This window comes from Archocentrus centrarchus, unplaced genomic scaffold, assembly GCF_007364275.1.
Source record: "Archocentrus centrarchus isolate MPI-CPG fArcCen1 unplaced genomic scaffold, fArcCen1 scaffold_26_ctg1, whole genome shotgun sequence".
Taxonomy (NCBI): domain Eukaryota; kingdom Metazoa; phylum Chordata; class Actinopteri; order Cichliformes; family Cichlidae; genus Archocentrus; species Archocentrus centrarchus.
The window spans coordinates 6,764,662-6,784,031 of NW_022060256.1; the positions used below are offsets into that span (position 1 = coordinate 6,764,662).

General features: G+C 42.0%; 1 protein-coding gene across 1 annotated transcript in view; it reads left to right on the plus strand.

Annotated features, from left to right (window-relative positions):
- Positions 1 to 19,370, plus strand: part of unc13ba (unc-13 homolog Ba (C. elegans)) — a 187,428-nt gene that overhangs the window by 129,586 nt on the left and 38,472 nt on the right. Inside the window, exons 22-25 of the mRNA XM_030723400.1 lie at positions 3,185 to 3,335; positions 16,429 to 16,497; positions 17,003 to 17,092; positions 19,016 to 19,156. Of these exons, the coding sequence (XP_030579260.1) occupies positions 3,185 to 3,335; positions 16,429 to 16,497; positions 17,003 to 17,092; positions 19,016 to 19,156 (451 nt within the window). The remainder of the gene's footprint in view (positions 1 to 3,184; positions 3,336 to 16,428; positions 16,498 to 17,002; positions 17,093 to 19,015; positions 19,157 to 19,370) is intronic.

Genomic DNA, 19,370 nt, shown 5'->3' on the forward strand with positions numbered 1-19,370 from the left:
TGATTGGAATATACAGGAACACTGTAGCCATTATAGAAGTCTCACTGAACCGAGCAGCTCCTTCACTGCTGGAAACATTCATTTGCATACCTGGTTTTTGGGAGCCTGTCAGGCATCTAGCATTTCACACTCTCTAAGTGATACTTGTGCTCTCAAATTCATAATTTGTGTTTATTTACACACAAGTTTGTACCAAACAATTAATATTTTTGTACACAAGTTTACAATGAAACAATTATGTATCCTAGAAGGGCTGCACTGGGAAACATGGATCACATCAAAGACATTTATAGCTTTTTGACATGCTTTATTTCAATTCAGAATCAATAAATAAATATCCATTCCCTTAAAAGCCTTTTTATATATACCCCAAAGAACAAGGTCTTCTGAGCATAGTCAGCTTTCCATACACAATTGCCCTAATATTTAAACACATTCAGCATAACTAGCGTTACATTATGGTCCATGTGACGCAGAAAGTTGCTTAGCCACCGTACCATTTATTCAACTCAGAGAAAATGCACTCTTACAGTTTTACATGAAGGTTACCAAACAGTTGTTGTAGAATTGAACACTAAATTAAACCAAATGCATCCTGATGTAAAAGCAAAATAGAGAATATTCAATTTTGTCCTTGTATGTATTTCTGCAAGCCTCTCATTGTCTGTTACAGAGGCCTAAATGTGGCAACTCAGTGGCTGTGAGAGAAATTTTATTTTCATCATGTAGTTGACATATTCCATACAGCCTTGGCTTCTGTCCTGAAGTTGGATGCACATAACTACCTACAATTTAAGAATATCCTTTTTTTTTTTTGTTTTGTTTTTTTTTGCAACATCTCCCTCTGAATGAGCCGTTTCCTCTGCTGTGGTGAAACCTGCATTCACAGCTCCATCACTTTGAGATTTGGCTCAAAGAAGGCTTTTCGCTGTCGCTGCACTCCTCTTTTCAGTTCAGTGGCTTTCTAAAGCCTCTACACCCCCGTATGACTCCATATCTTTGCTGGCATGTGGATTCAAAATGACAACACAAAGAATATGAGATCATCATGTGACACATGGTTACACGGGCCTCTCTTTGCAGTGGATAAAGAAGTACCCACTCTCCAACCACCCTTAAAACTGTCTGCCTTCAGCATCACATTTCCTGTTTTGTGCCAGTCTGTGTTGGCTACCTCGTTAGCAAAGCTACCAGGTTTTAAAAGCACCTTAGTGGTAACAAGGTGTACAGACCGTAGCTAAAACCAGGTGGGCCAAATCTGTAGCCATGGCACATTTCAAATTTTATTCTGCATTTTATTATTTTATCTGTGCACCCAACTCAAATATCCCTGAGACCAATTTGCACACTGTTAGACCTCTGCCTTACTACCACATATTTCAAATACAACAAAGATTTCTGCAGACAAAATCACGGATGTGCCATGGGCTCCCCAGTGTCACTCACTGTAGCCACCTTTGCATGGAGGAAATGGAAAGTAAAGCTCTGGACTCCTTCAAAGAGAGAGCACCTAGCCACTGGTACAGATATGTGGGCGATAACTGGATCAGAATCCAGGAAGTAGAAGCCTTCACTGACCACATCAACTCAGTGGATAAATGCATAAAGTTGACCATGCAGGATACCAAGGATAATAGTTTACTGTTCCTGGACTTTGCTGTACTCAAAGTTTACCTGAAGTTTGCCACACATGGACCAGCACCTACTCTGTGACCCCCACCACCCACTGGAACACAAAGCTGGGGCGAACAGGACCCTGCAACACCAGGCAGAAAACATTCCCTCCAAGGCAGAAGGGAAAGAAAAGGAACACACACACATAAGGAAAGCTATTAAAACGTGTGGTTATCCCAGCTGGGCTTTCATCAAATCAGCAAAGATGCACAGAAAACAAGGTCAGACACCAACGAGGGAGAAAGAGAATGACAAACAGAACAACATCGTCATCCTTTATGTAGCAAGTTTGTCAGAGAATTTTCTCCAAGCATGACATCCCAGCGTACTTCAGACGTGGTCACACCCTGATACAAAATCTGTTTCATCCCAAGGACAAAGCTGCCAAACACAAGATAAGTAAGGTAGTGTCTGCTGTGCAGTGCAGTGAAGAGTGCTCGGACCTCTAAATGTGAGAAACCAAACAGCCTCTTCACAAACGTAGAACACAGAAGAGCCACGGTGACAGGACAAGACTCAGCTGTACATCTGCACCTAAGGGTCAAAGGTCACTCTTTGAGGATGCCAGTGTTCACATTTTGGACCGGAAACACAGCTGGTTCGAAAGAGGAGTTAAAGAAGCGTCTATGTCCACTGTGAACAACCATCACTGAACAGAGGCGGTGGCTCACAGCACCAGCTGTCCCCCATCGATAATGCAGCCTTGAGCTCCCTTCCCAGGTGCCTCAACCCCTACTCACACCTTACTTCAGGTGACCTCAGTAGGTCACATGACCCACACCTTTTTCACAGTTTGGCTCATGGGATGATGCACATGATTAATAGTGGGTCAACAACCACCTCTGAAGGGGACAACCCTCACTAGGGTTGAAATACCTGGAACTCTCCTCCCATTGGTTTTCAGACTGAAGGAGCCTCTCGGATGAGACGTGAAACATCTTCAAAAGAAGTCATGTCACCTTTTTTTTTTTTTCTTCAAGCTCTTGAGGCTACCATGATGTGGATGACTGAGAACCTACAGTGTTAACAGAATTTAAATAAGCTGTATCATGTTAAAAATGTGTCTCAGTATTACTAACCAGTATTTGCAATATTGATTTACTGTTGGGGGAAAATAACTCCACACTAGATTTTTCCATCTTTCTTCATCTTTACTTCATTTTTTGATAATTTCCCTCTCACCTCTGCTTGTGTCTCTTCACTCTCACCTTCCCATTATGCCTCACTATTTCCTGCCTGCCTTCCTGTGTCCACTTCAATTACTCTCTCCCTTTTCTCCTTAATTTATTTCCTCCTCTCTCCCTCTGATCCCCCTCTGGCCTCTTTATGTCTTATTCTTAACCTTTCTTACCCTCTGTCCTCACTTGTCTTATCCTAATTGCTTACCCACCTTCCTTCCCGCCCTCTCCATAACCACTTCTGCCGTGTTTTTAACCTCTAACTGCATTTATATCTTCAATCTCCCTTTCTCTTTCTCCCCTACCCATCTGTCCCCATTTCTTCTCCTCAGCCATTTCTCTTGCCTGTCCTCTAAGTACATGCTGTCAGGGGTGCCGGCAGTGATGAGCACCCTGCTGGCCAACATCAATGCCTTCTACGCCCACCCCACCGCCTCCACTAACGTCTCTGCTCCAGCCAGATTTGCAGCCTCCAACTTCGGGGTAAGTGAACACCCATCACAATAAAATATACATGTGAAGTTTTTTTTCCCAGCTAGTCCGAACATTTTGGCATAAACCGTCATGAGTTAAAACTGCAGCGATTCTCATGTCAAGTCAGTGTGTTACACCAGAGGTCCCCAACCCCCGGGCCGTGGACCGGTACCGGGCCGTGGGACATTTGGTACCGGGCCGCACATAAAGAATAAATAACTTAAATTATTTCCGTTTTACTTATTATCTGCGCCTAAACTATATTTTATTTTGAAAAATGGGCGGATTCGCTCCGTTACTTCCCTCCATGACTTCCTCTTGACGTGTCAAGACGTTTCTGCTCACATACGTCACCGCTAAAATTAAACCCAGAAGCTTCAGGCCTGTCTAACGAAATCGGTTGGTTGACCTACATAACGCTTCTTTAAATTTTTGAGTGCTCAACAAGAGTAGAAAAGCGCTATGTAAGAACTAGTCCATTTACCATTTTTATTTATCAACACCGGGGATAGCAGTGAGGTAGACCCAGCCATCAAACTGACTCTCCAGCGCTTGACACCGCGGCTCTGCAGCCACGCTCCATGTGAAATCGGCCGAACCCAGTCAAACCAGAAGCCAGCAAAAATGAGTATCAGAGAAACAAGCTCAGGGGGCTTACACTGATTCAGTGTTATGGTGAGTTGTATTTTTCATGCGCTTTATACAGTAAAAATCACCTAAGTCGAAGTCGCATAAATCGGGTTTTCGCTCTAGTTGGATGGCATCTGCAGGTCCTGATTTTTCCTAACATTAATTCCAATAAAATCATCACATAAATCCGTCGGATATTCACCTACCTCGGATGAAAAATCTGGTCCCATTGTAATAAATTTCCAGTTAAATGTGATCGCATAAACTGGATGAGTTTAGCGCTAAAACCCTCCTCAGCTCCTGTCCGCCCACTTCCATGCATCGGCTCGTTCATGCACAACTACACACACACTAACAACGCCTGGAAATTGTTTTAGTGTTTATATCAGTTCATTTCACCGGGGACAATCGTGGCAAGTGTAAGCTACAAACTTGCACTTACGAGTAAAATTTCAGATTATAAAATTTGCAGAAGCAAATTCATAGATGAAGCAGAAGCCATTGCAGCGAAATTCGATAATAGACCCCAAACTGGGCCATTTGAATCCGACTGAGGTGATTTCTACTGTATTTGTTTTTGCGGTGTATCTTATTTTGAAGGCATGTTTTACCATGGCTCTAACAGCTGACCAGGGAGCGCTGTGGGCAGAGAGCCTGTTATTCATGTTGAGGCGGGATGTTACGAGAACGCTGCTGATAGAGTTGCATACGAATACAAAGTGGATTCCCGTTTTTTATTATTATACGTAGAAAATATCACACTTGGTTATGGTCGTATCATTTATTTTGACGTATTTATTCGCCACACCTTAAAAGCCGGTCCATGGAAATATTTTCTAACACTAAACCGGTCCGCGGCTCAAAAAAGGTTGGGGACCACTGTGTTACACTAAAAAAAAAAAAAAAACTACAGAAATATTTTATTAGCATGCCGTATTAACTATTGAGAACTTCAGTGAGGACATGCTGATTAAACATTACATGCACACACACACACACACACACACACACACACACACACACACACACACACACACACACACACACACACACACACACACACACACAATGACTCAGATTAAAGGCTTAGAGTGAATGAGACTCAAAGACTGGAGTGAGACATTTGTACTTCTAAGTGCCAAATATTGGGTAGCTACTACTGAATTTTGTCATAGTTGGCTGATTTTTTTTTTTTCTTTGTTAGTTTCTTCTTTTCAGAAAATTACATAATAATGGAGCCCAAGTATTATAAAGTGTTATTGCATGTCGTCTGTCTTTGGTAGTGGAGCTGAATCAGTCTGGTAGAGAAGGTGCTCTGCCCAGTAAGTGTTGCAGAAGCTATCCAGGATTATCTATGATGGCTAACAGTTTGTTCAGTGACCTCCTCTCCGCCACAGCTTTAGAAATGTGCCAGTCACAGCGCCGGTGTTCCTAATTAGTTTATTTAGTCTGTTGGTGTCACCAGCTGAGGCTGCTCCCTTTGCAGAGCGCAGGATACTGCACATACTGATGTGGGTGCACAGGTACTTGTGTGCTCCTCCACCACATCAGCATCCTGTCCCAAAATAGACATGGGATATGTAGCCATCCTCTTCCTTCTGAGGTCAACAACCATCTCTCTGGTCTTATTCACATTAGAAGCAGATGATTCCTCCTAGACCACTCAACAAAGTCAACCACTAGTGCTCTCTGCTCCTCCTCCTGCCCCTCACTAATGCATCCAACCTGTTTGTCAGGTAGTCAGTAATCCATGAAGTGGTGGATGGAGGTTTATTGACACTTCCTGAAGCTTCTCCCTCAGTAGCAGCAGCAGCACCACCGGTGTTTAGGAAAAATCCCACCAGTATTTCCCACCTGAATTTGTTCAGGTTGATTCATGATTAAGTTCTGCAAACAAATTCTGAAGTGGCCGGCTGGCTCTGTTATTGCTCTTTGAAGCAAATGCTCATTACAGCCACGCTGATCAAAAAGGCTTCAGTAGAATATGTTAAACCATTAATTTACATTTGGCTACTGCATTAGTACTAATAGCCATGAAATCAGTGCCCTTTCATCCTTGCCTGATGTCATCACTTTAACCCTAATTTCTTGGTAATAGACACCTCTGGATGGTTCTCCGGGGATTTCTCATCTTTGGCTGAACATCTGTGCTGGTTCCATCTGTTTCTTTGTAATTGTTGCAAAAATAGATTCTGATTTTAAAAGTGTTGGTAATTATCTGGAATAGAAACAAAGACTTTGGTTAAAAATGCCCCAATTAGTTAAGTTAATTAGTCACCAACAAAAGTGCTCATGCGGTTATTCAGATAGTTCACCCCAGCACCCCCAACCCCGCCCCCCCCACCCCCCAGCAAAGTCTTCTCACAGAAGGTGACCCAGGTGTGCCTGTAATACGTTATTTCACACAGGTATCCATGGGAACGGCCTGCACAAACCCAGCAGGTTTATCTCTATTCTGCTAATAATCTCCCCCATTAAAAGGTAATGTCATATCGCTGTTGGACCTTTGGAATGGCTCTCAACTTTGAGGTGGCCCAAATTTGGCCCGTGAGCCCCAGAGGAGCCACAGGCAGGGGGACAATGACAGTTAGAGGCCGAGCTTAATGACTCCTGGGATGGTTGCCAATAGTGAGTCTCCTACTGGTCACACTCAGACTCTAACGATGTACGAGCGGCTGCAGGCTGAGCGCTCTTACTTTAAAGGGTCAGGGGAAGCAGGCAGACTTGCTCTCACCATGGGCCGCAGCAGTGGAGGTCTGTTTCTGGGCTGCCAGCTTGGTAACAAACCCTGCTGGATAGCTTTACTTGTCTCATTTAATTTCACTGAATTGACTCATTTTCTGTGGGTATCAAACAAAAAATGTTTCATTAAGCTGTTTTCTTTCCCTGTTTGATGACAGAGGGCGTCAGTAATATTTGAAGGACTTGACAGTAATTAATGCACAACGACATGAAATATTAAAGTTTGTGCATGAAATATCCTTCAGTCGAGTCTCTCGCACTAATGAATGTTTTGCTGCTAAAATGTTCACATAAATATGGAGGTTCTTAATTGAAATAAATCTAAATTCATCAAAATGCTCGTCAGTAAATGAGGCAGCTTCATTGTAGCAAACCTTACGACAAGGTGACTGCAACATTAGTTTGCGAGATTTGAAATTTGAAGTTTAACATTATGAAGATAATTGCAGACTAATTCTGACCCAGGTCCAGGGATCCAGTTAATTTGTGGGATTTAGACTTGGGGGACGTCTTGACGGCTCTCTTTACCAGCATTTCTGGGACATTTCTGATTATTATTACTATAGCTAGTAATAGTAGTTTTAGTAGTGAAAGATTTGTGGGTAATTTGTCCATTTTATTTATGAATATGTAAAAATATTAACTGTCCATGTCCATGTATGCCCAGCCATGTCCCTGGTTTGATTCCTGCGGGGGAACTTTTCTTCCTCCCCATCTTGTGCCCAAATTAAAGAATAAGTGCATACTGCTGAATATCCAGTCATGGTCAATATATGATGATTCATAATAAATTGTTAAGGCATAGAGATGCATTAATTGAGTCAGCTGTACTTGCAATCCTGTTTTATACTGTGACGTTGTAAATGTGAGGTTTAATAGAGCAAAATAATTTACTTTTTACATGAATTTGTTGATTTTGTAGTTTATAGCTCAGTGTTTTTCTTTTTAAACCATCTGCTGGGTGACACTCGGGTTCTGTCTTTTGCCCTTTTTTCATTTACTGGAGCTTTATTTATTTATTTATTTTTTACTGCCTGAATCTACCCTCTCTGTTGTCACTTCGCTTTCTCTTAGAAACGCAGCACTCTGAAAACCGTGGCATTATATACCTTCTTCTCTTCGTTTCTGGGATTTTATTGCTTTTATTTATTTATTTTAAATGTTTAGCCAGTCCAAGGCACCTGTTTCCATGGCAATGAGGTGCTTTTCTTATTTATAAGGCTTCACTTGAGCGTCTCCATCCCATACAAGGAAAGCAAAAAGACTCTGGGTGCTGGTTCTGTCTTCTCGGCCCGACCCTGCTTCATTTGTAAACGATGCCATCAGAGCGATCTGTTCTTCCTCTCTTCTGCCCTCCGTAATTCATCTATGAAATCATGGCTGATCAGCTGATAGTTTGAATGCCATTGTTGAGGTGGCTGGGGTGTGTGACTGTTTGTGTGTCTGCAGAGCGTGTGTGTGTGTGTCTCACACCTCCCACCGGTTTCTTTTGGGTAAAGCTGTATATGTTGGGAACAATACTCACTGGATGTGTTTTTTTACTGTGCTTTCACAAACCTGCTTTCCCGGGGAACAATTACTGAGCATCCACAGCTTGCTCCTTTTTGGCCGGGCCCCTTAGCTGCTGTACGTGTTCACATCTGAGCTCTCTCTGGGTGTCAGCCAGTGAGGCTGCAGCTGCTGTGAATATCTTGTTTGACAATTCTGAGCAGCAGCAAACCTTGAGCAATTCCTGCTCTTTAAAAGCTCCTTTTGCAGTGGAGTAGGTCATGGTGCATTGATTAGGTTCATGTCATAACTGAAGTGTTTTATCCGTGAATTTATTTGATAATAGCAAAAGTTACATTTGCTCTTTCCTTTCATGAGGGGTTCTGATTTTTCTGTCATTTGGGGCCATTTTAGGCCTTCAGTGTGGCAGTGTGTGATTAACTTAGAAAGGTGTGTTTAAAACTATAACACTCGGTGCTACCTTTAGTCTGATTATTCACTCAAAGTTAACAAAATGTTACCAGAGAACTTCTAAACAGAAACACTCCTACTCTTCCATTCACAGGGGGGCACCCAGAGTGAATGCAGCCAAATCTCAGTAATGTCAGTTTCATGCTTTACAAAATTTTGATTGTAGTAAAATTCTGTTCTGTTCTGTCACTTGATGGCATTTCCCAATTTAATTTTGTGCCTCAGCAGCAGAGCTTACAGCAGCAGCTACCTGCTACAGTCTTTAAAAACGGGTGACACTGAGGGGAGCACGTCATGGGTCAAAAAAGCAAGAGTTAGTATTATTTCATTTCATTTACAGATGTTGGACAATGAAACTGAAACACCTGTCATTTTAGTTTGGGAGGTCTCATGGCTAAATTGGACCAGCCTGGTGGCCAATCTTCATTAATTGCACATTGCACCAGTAAGAGCAGAGTGTGAAGGTTCAATTAGCAGGGTAAGAGCACAGTTTTGCTCAAAATATTGCAATGCACACAACATTATGGGTGACATACCAGAGTTCAAAAGAGGACAAATTGTTGGTGCACGTGTTGCTGGCGCATCTGCCACGGTATCCATGGTAATGTCAGCATACCACCAAGAAGGACGAACCACATCCAACAGGATTAACTGTGGACGCAAGAGGAAGCTGTCTGAAAGGGATGTTCGGGTGCTAACCCGGATTGTATGCAAAAAACATGAAACCACGGCTGCCCAAATCACAGCAGAATTAAATGTGCACCTCAACTCTCCTGTTTCCACCAAAACTGTCCGTCGGGAGCTCCACAGGGTCAATATACACGGCCGGGCTGCTATAGCCAAACCTTTGGTCACTCATTCCAATGCCAAACGTCGGTTTCAATGGTGCAAGGAGTGCAAATCTTGGGCTGTGCACAATGTGAAACATGTATTGTTCTCTGATGAGTCCACCTTTACTGTTTTCCCCACATACGGGAGAGTTACGGTGTGGAGGAGCCCCAAAGGAGCATACCACCCAGACTGTTGCATGCCCAGAGTGAAGCATGGGGGTGGATCAGTGATGGTTTGGGCTGCCATATCATGGCATTCCCTTGGCCCAATACTTGTGCTAGATGGGCGCGTCACTGCCAAGGACTACCGAACCATTCTGGAGGACCGTGTGCATCCAATGGTTCAAACGTTGTATCCTGAAGGCGGTGCCGTGTATCAGGATGACAATGCACCAATACACACAGCAAGACTGGTGAAAGATTGGTTTGATGAACATGAAAGTGAAGTTGAACATCTCCCATGGCCTGCACAGTCACCAGATCTAAATATTATTGAGCCACTTTGGGGTGTTTTGGAGGAGCGAGTCAGGAAACGTTTTCCTCCACCAGCATCACGTCGTGACCTGGCCACTATCCTGCAAGAAGAATGGCTTAAAATCCCTCTGACCACTGTGCAGGACTTGTATATGTCATTCCCAAGACGAACTGACGCTGTATTGGCCGCAAAAGGAGGCCCTACACCATACTAATAAATTATTGTGGTCTAAAACCAGGTGTTTCAGTTTCATTGTCCAACCCCTGTAGTTCACATAAACAGTACAATATTTGTGAACCATAAAAAAACTGAATTAAATGTGGTTCATTTTGTCATGAAATGGGTGTAAATAATTATTTTAGCTTCATTTGCTCCTGTTCATTGAGGGCTCTCTTGGGGAGTGCCCTGCAGGAGATCTGCAGAAAGTGAACAGACTCTCTGTGGATCTCGGCTCTGTTATTACCTGCTACTTTTTGAAGATAATGGAAAACCACTTGAATATGGAGGTTTTATTGCTAAGACTCTACTGGAGTCATTTACAAAAGGGAGGCTGATTATGGGAACATCTAATAGTCAAAAGAAACTTCTTTTGAGATAATCATGTAATTACGAGACCTGTGAAATAAAGTTCTTGTGTTCTTACAACGATTTTCACCTAAAATTAATTAGAAACGTGAGGATACACAAGATATCCAGCCATCTGTCCATTTAGCTGAGAAAAGGTTCTGAACCATCCTTCATGATGGCTCTGGAGGATGTTTTTTTTTCTTCTTCTTTCAGAAGAACCCACACACTGTTCCACACCGTTCCACACTGTTCGACAACAGTAAGGCTAAAGCAGACACACTTGAGTCATGTGTGTAAGGAACACAGTTCTGAATAAGTCTCCTTCTGCTGTTCATCTGGCTGCAGCAAAATTAAAAAACAAACTGCAAATTACACAATGAGGAGCAATTTTAGTTAAATCTTTGAAAGGATGTGACTTCCTGCTGTGTTTGAGGTGCTCAAAGTCCTGCAGTTCCAAAGAATGAATGCCCAAAGGTAAAAATAAAACGGTAACACAGGAAAAAAAAATCATTCACAAATCTAAATTTCACTGATCCACAAATGTCCTAACTTTTCATCATTGTAGCCTTTTTCAGTTTTCAACTGCAACTCTTCCAAAATGATAAAACAGAAGTGAAGGACACTGGCAGGCCCCTCCCCTGTCTTTAAATGGTGACTCTAACAATGTGTAACAGGGTGGTCCCGGTACAGGGCTCGTCAGGTCCCGAAGGGTTAAATGACAGATGAGAGTTTGTCTGGTAGCCAAATTATTCATAGTGTGTCACCAACTTCTGTTTGGCTTGTAGACTTATTGAAGTGTTTTTCTGCTTTGGGCGACAGTCTTTCCACGGCCAGAGCAACACAAGCTGTTTCCTTCCAAGATAATTTGATGTCATGTGCCTGCAGCAACTTGTTTAAGGTACCTTTTATTGGCTTGTGGTGAGTGTGCACCTGCTCCACAAGGAAAAAGCAGAAGCTTTGGTGTTGGAACCAGCTTACAGCAGTTTTCAGCAGGAAATTTCAAGAGAAGGAAACAAATGTGTGATTTGGTTACATGTATCGCTAACTGTGAGAGAGAGAGAACTTTGTTCAACCCAATTACCAAAGTTACTGATTTAAAAAAAACAAACAAAAAACATTAAGCTTGCAGTACACAAGCGACAATCTCCCAAGATTTGTTCAAGAGCAGGCAGAATTACACCGTCTGTAGGTCAGGACAAAAGGATAGGATAGACTTTATTTATTAAAGAGTCCAAGTTGCCAACAATACAGCCACATTACAGCCACCACGTACATACATACAACAAATCACAGTTTATGAGTAACACTAAACATGCACCAGAATAAACGTTAATTTTGAGTATAACTGTTTTGTTGCACTAACCCAGTGACCTCCTCAGCATAGACTGCTATTCAGAGCATTGATTGAAGAAGGCACAAGTGAGCTCTTAAAACTTTTTAACTTACAGTGTTATATCTTATACAGAATATGAGTGGGATCGCACAGAATTCCTCTGGCTTGTTTGGGACACACTGTTCATGAAGGGATTGAGGATTGTGATGAGCTTTCTGACCTGTGATTGTTTTTTGTTGTTGTTTTTAATCAGTACTGTACAGACACAGCTTCCTCAAACAAACAAAAAAAGTATTCTCTATTATACATGTTGTACAGACTCAGGCAACAGGAAAATCCAAATTTGCCAAACAGTTGGCTGCAAGGTGTGTCTGGGTCGCCAGCTGAGCAGCACCACCTGAATATGCTTGGATTGTGTATTAGATCACGAAGTTCAGCTCCAAGTGATCATCACTGTTTTTAGCTCGGCTCTTTCAAAGAAAAGGTCAGAGTGGTGTCATAGCCTTGGGGGTGGGGGCGGCGTCTGTTCCACAAGAACTTTAACGTTGGCCTGAACTCAAACGGTGTGAGGTAGGACGTTCAAATGCACGTGCCATCTTGTACTCATCTGGGATGAGTTCGAATCTCGGTGACCTTGACCTGAGGGTAAAGGTCATAGGTCAGGTTTTCTGAAAATCTTGTGAGTGCAATAACAACGATCTCACCTCAGATGTTCAAATTCACACCATAGATGCACACTGTTCAAGCTAGACCCATCAAACTTCACACACTTCTTCACTGACTTTAATATAGCATCACTTTGACCCCCACCCCTCCCTCCACCCCTCCACCCTCCAAAACAGCTGAGTGATGCTCTTGGTTTTTTTGTTGTTGCATTTTTTTTTTTTTTTTAATTATTAGGTAGCAGCTAATGCTTTGAAGCTTAAAATATTAATTATTGGCACAGATATTTATCACCCAGCTAATGAATTGGAGCGTATGCATAAGTATGTTTTCATCACATAGAGGAGAGGAAGGTTTGCAAACTCTATACTGGGTGAAGGGCTTAACCTGCCCCTCAGCATGTGGGGAGGAGGTCCAATAACAAGGATTTCATTAGAATTATTACCAAGAGAGCTGCTCTGTGTGTGTGTGTGTGTGTGTGTGTGTGTGTGTGTGTGTGTGTGTGTGTGTGTGTGTGTGTGTGTGTGTGTGTGTGTGGGGTGAGGACAAAGAAGGTTTTGCTCTGGGAAAGGACATTGTGAAAATGTGATGTGTTAAAGGTCAAAGCTAAGATTTTGTCCTTTTCTCGGGCTTTTAGGTCAAAAGTGTTTTTGGTGTTTCACACCATCAAAGTGAGGACGTTCTGTCTGTGCTTCACTACCTCAAAGGGGACTTAAGGTGAAGCTTCCAGGTTGGAGCTGAATGTGTCTATATTTGGATGAGAGGGGTATCGTGCAAAGTTATCAATGCTAGCTTGGTTAGCATGGTGGCTCTATTGACTGGCTACAATGCAGAGACAGAAAAAAGTAATAAAGGGAAAAAATACTAGAATTTCCAAAGAAAAACTGTGGAACAGTCTTCTTAGACAGGCTAAAAGTACAGTTAACCCCACAGCAAGTTATAATATTTATCAGATTATTACATGAAAATGCTCCAACACAGTGGAGCGGTCAGGTTCAGTAGCTTGAATTAGCCGGGGTGAAGCCTGGCAGACAGCTGCCTGCTGCAGGCACATGTCAGCAGAAGGAGCCTCTTCCCAAATAAAACAAACATTAAGTCTCAATAAAATGTATGAGCAGATGTCATTAATGGTTCTTAGACTTCTCTGGGTTAGGCTCCAAAACCCCGGCAGCCATGGTCGAAAAAGTGGTTAAAAAAAGATCATCTCTCTAATTCAGTGTGTTTCTGCTTTCATGCATTCATTGAGTTATAGCGAACTGAGGGTCAGCACCTGAGATAAAAATCAATCTTTAAATTCGGAGGAACAGAACGCACTCTTGGTTCTGTGTTTATGTCTTAATTAGGTTGTTTTAATAGTGTTGCACAGATAAATTGGTGCATCCAAGTTTTATTTGCAGATAACTGTGTTTACAGCAGCAGGAAGGTCTGTGCAGGGCTGACTAAAAACAATGCTCACTGTAATTAAGGAACATGTCACATGGCTCAGCTGTGTGTTTTTAAAAGTAGACGACAGTAGAGCTCTTTGGCACAGAGGAAAAAAGCGAAAATGTTTTTTTGCAGTTTTTTGATAAGAAAATATTATCAGGCTGAACCTTTAAGTTAAAGTTGAGCTTTGGCATGTAGTTGTAGTAGTTAGTGGATCTGCCCTCCTCCCCTCCTTCATCTTCTCCCCTTCGTAACCAAACTTGTCGTCTTACTTTAACAGTGATTCACAAAGCTGTGCAACACTCTGTGCCTCTGTCTGCCTCTTCAAACACAGTCATTAACTGTTTTTGTTGTTGCTGCCATCCAGACACAAAGAAAGTCACTTTTTTTTTCTAATTGCTCATTTGTGCCAGTTATTGTTGGCTATCGTCCATCCGTGCACCCCAGGATTAAAACAAAGGGAAGCCCTCTCCAGTATGTTAACAATTCAACTGTTATGCAAACACGAGTGTTTACTTTTCTTAGGACATGAAAGACCGAGAATTATTACACAATCAAAATACACCCATTTTGGTATCCACCTCTGTCATTACCTGTTAGATAATTTTTTTTTTTTTTTTATAATTTGTAATGACTAACAAGTTAGAAATTCAGTGATGCTGGAAACCCTGCATTTCTTTCTTCTGCCCCCTCATTTTCTCTCTATTAAACTCAATATTTTCACCTCCTCAGTTTGTGAGCCACGTCGTGACTCCCAGCACAGCAGAGGACTCTGTCCCTCTCCCAATTTCAAGTTGCTTTATTGCCTTTCCATGTAAATACCTTTCTGGTGCCAAAGCATATGAAGGAAGATAGTGGGGGGGAAAAAATTAAAAATAAGCATTGGGGATACCTCTGCTAGCTGGTTGGCCATTGATCAGAGGCTGGTTTAATTCCTGTCCAGATGTCCTCCTGTGTTTAAGCAAGACACTGAGCCCAAATTGCTCCCAAAGAACAGGCCTTGCATGCGTGTCTGTTAAACAGTGAAGGTATTCCATCCATCCTCTTCCGCTTATCTTGTTCAGAGTCACGGGGGGGCTGGAGCCTATCCCAGCTGACATAGGGCGAGAGGCAGGGTACACCCTGTGCAGGTCACCAGCCTGTTGCAGGGCCAACACAGAGAGACAGACAACCATTCACACTCACACTTGTGGGCACTTTAGAGTGGCCAGTTAACCTAACCCCAGAAACTGAATGTCTTTAGACTGTGGGAGGAAACCCACACAGACACGGGGAGAACATGCAAACTCCACACAGAGAGGCCCGGGCCAAGGTGGAATCGAACCCAGACCTTCTAGATGTCATTCTAGCTGTGAGGCAATAATAACAGTGAAGGTATAATTTTGCAAATTCCACTCCTGGTTTATAACAAAGCTCCTAAAGTTTGTCTAGAATGCACAGTGGTCCACTGCAGCAGTGGAACATGAGTCTTCAGTAGCTGTCTGATATGCAAAATAAGAGAGATAACAGGTGCATCTGTTTAAAAGTGCAGCCAAACAAACTCACCCATGAGAATTTAGTGTGCAACTTTCTCCAAGTAAAGTTTTAAAAAATGCAGGCAACAGATTAATAAAAATGTGCACGTTCACCATCACCACGACTTCTGCCTCACGTCTAATCTGTGCATTGGTTTCTTTTTAGAATCAGACACAGTAGCAGCCAGTGTAGATGGCAGCTGCAGATACATTTACATTCAGTGTTTCTCATCAGTAAACATTGCGGGTATCCTTTTTGTTTGCCAGATATTTTTCCTGCCTTCTAAACCATTTTCAAAACAGATTTTAAATCATACATCATTATTTACCTCCTTGATAGCCTCCTTCATGACATCTTCTGCATTTGCCTTTGTTGGTCTATAAATGACTTTTCATGCTCTTGCCACCAATCTGTCAATGGGTGGGAAAAGTGTCCAGGGTACCTGTGTAAGATTCTCCTAAAGAATCTCATAGATACCCTGAAGGTCAACTGTGACATGATATTTGGATGCAAACTATAATGTGATGCTAAGAATCCCCATATACCCGCATCATTTCCTAAATGTTGCCAATACAAACAAATGTAGCAAAATTTCAAGCAGAGTTTTAAAGATAAAAGGCTTTTTATGAAAGTTTGAACTGCAGAGTGATACACACACACACACACACACACACACACACACACACACACACACACACACAAACACAACCTCCTTGGTGAAGGTAATAAAGTGCAAAGCTAACTTTCTGACTTCCAAATATATTCATGCAGCTCAAGTGTTTGTTTATTTTGCACATGTATGGAAGAACATCGTTCCTTTATGTCTGCGTCTCTTCTTTTGGTGCTTTCAGTTCCACATACAGTATATTCACTGGATGCTCTCATGAACATTCAGCTCTGTGTTTTTCTCATTGTTTGAGAAAAATGCAAGAATCTGAGCCGTGTCATTCCTGTTTCCAACAGAAGGACCGTTTCGTGAAGCTCCTGGATCAGCTGCACAACTCCCTGCGTATCGATCTCTCCATATACAGAGTGAGTCAGAGCTTTCAGCTACTGATAATACTTTACACACAGGTGGAGACTACAGCTTCAGTGAATCTCAGGAGCATTTGTGTTTTCATTTATGCACAAGAGAGGACATGGTAGATGGTAGAAGTCAGCATAGACTACTTATGTTGGTGGTGACATATTTTACCCCCCCTCTGCTGCCACGTAGGTTCTTTATTTCCCTTCATTCCCCTGCTCTAAATAAACTCAGTCACTCAGTTGTTATTTATTTTCTTATATTTTAAGTTTATTCTGGGCGCACAGCAATTTTTCAGCACAGCACTTGTCTCACTTTGGCATGCAGCCAGACTTTTTGCTTGTTATGCAGTGAAATTAAAAGCTGGGTGAACCAGAAGCCACTGCAATGATTAACAAAAGAGTTCAGTTACATAAGAAAACATCCTAGAAGAGCCTGACCTAAATAGGCAGATATGCTTTCAAAGAAACGTACGGTATGGTTAACCAAGTGTGCATCTGTGTTTATGTGCAGAATAATTTTCCAGCCAGCAGCAAGGCTCGCCTCAGTGATCTCAAATCGACTGTGGATCTTCTCACCAGCATCACGTTCTTCAGAATGAAGGTAGAAACAAAGAATCAGCTTATAAAATATAATTACAAATATATCAGTTAAACCAACCAGATTCTCATGCATACAACACTGCTGTTATATTCTAAGGTTGCATACCTTTTAATTAACATTGCATCTCCACCCAAATGTCAATATTAAATGCCAAAAGCTGGCAATTTATTTTGCAGATTTTTGGTCGTGAAGAATTGCAAGAGCAGTCTCCCACAGAGAGTTGATATTCAATGTTGTAGGATTTAAAATGGCTGTTGATTAACTGCTCAGAGGAAGAGACACAGGAACAATTATTTGGAATAAAGTCAATCTCACTTTTTACCTCCAGTAACACATGTGATATTGCACAAAGTGGCACTACACAAGAGCCAAATAATCTTGTTTTTTTGTTGATTAGCATATTTTGCAAAGACACTATATTTAACTAAAATTTAGATCCCTAATGATGACACAGGTACACGATAGAAAACAGTGATTGGAGACTGCAGCATGACCAAAAATATTACAATTACATACTTGCGATCTTATTGCTTTTGAAACGGTTGCTTCGAAGACGAGGACCACATCTCCGACCACTTTGTTGCTGTTTTTAAAGCAACTTTGGAACCTCGAGACTGCGACAAAGCAGTTTCCTATCTGTTCCAGCTACATGACCAGGGTACCTGTCAGTGTTTTTCTGAGGCCCTTGGGGGGGGACTGCGACAAAGCAGCAATAAGATAGAATCAGTCTATCAGTTTGCAGTTGAATGTGGTCAAGTTGGCAGTTACATTCAATCTGTGATCATTTGGTGATCAACTCTAATAAATCAGTGAAACCATTTAATACAGTAATCCCTCACTTATCGCGGGTGTTACGTTCCAGGACCACCCACGATAAGTGAAAATCCGCGAGGTAGGGACGCTGTGTTTATTCTAATACTTATACATTATTTCAGTAGTTATACACTATTTTAAGTTTTTATAAACCCTCCCCACACACTTATACACCAAATATATACATTACTGTACAACACGTACTACGCATGTGAAGAACGAGTACCACAAAAACCCGCGAAACAGCGAAAATAACGCGGTAAATATTTTACACTAATATTGATTGAAAACCTGCGAAACAGCGAGTCCGTGAAAAGCGAACCGCGAAGTAGCGAGGGATTACTGTACACAGGACTTTACAATAACTACTTACATTCAGAATCAAGCAGACCCTCATAGATCCACAAGCAGTGATGAAGTTGCTGCAGAACAGCGATACAACTGCAAGATGACACAGGCGCGGCTGCTTTTAAATAGGAATATAACCAGCTTATAACCTACCAGTTGAGTCAAATCCCCTATTGCAAGGATACACATCATGAATGAGTTGCCCTCATCTGTACAGACTGACTCAGATTAATTGCAACATGTTGGCAATCTGTCTACATCTATGCAGTTGTGTGTAAACCTTTGTCAGTCCGCCTGAGAGTGATTGCAGTCAGTCTAAGTAAGGAAATAGGTTGCCTCCCACCAGGTGCAACTACCTTGTGATAAGAAGTGATCAACTAGATGCTCACTGCAACCTCAGTTGCCGAACTGACTGAGCCACTAAATAATAGTACACAACTTTTAGTATAAAAAAGTAAAAAAAAATTGGTAGCTTTAAATATAATTAAGTAGATGTACTTTCTACCCATGGTTCTATCCATGCAATGACAGTGGGCATTGTAAGTTTAACAGTAGTCTAGTAAAGGAGAGCCACCAGTCATATTTTAAACCAGGCACTATTTCTCCATGTCCCTCCTCTGGACACACCCCTGCTCTGGTGATCATAAGCTTCTGCTTATTATCAGAAGAGTTTATATTCTAGATTGGCAACACAAGGTTCACATTCACCCACTAAATGACGCTGTGTTCTGTCTTCCCACTCCAATGCCGGGTCACGTGCAGGTCTTGGAACTGCAGAGTCCTCCCCGGGCAGCCAATGTGGTTCGGGATTGCGTCAAGGCCTGTCTGAACTCCACCTACGAGTACATCTTTAACAACTGTCTGGAACTCTTCAACCGCCAATTTCAACCCGCCGTCCAAGCAGTGAGTTGCTAAGTATCGACGTGTTTTGAGCTTCCACAACAGATCAATAATAGATCCTCTGGGAAATTTGCCCTTTTCAAATGTGTGCCTGAAAGAAATGATAATGCTACATATCTTTTTCCATCATCCAAAACCAAAGCCTGAACAGTCCATTGGAGTAATAGTATGCTAATATAAGCGTGCTCACAGTTAAACCACAGATCTGGCATAAGCA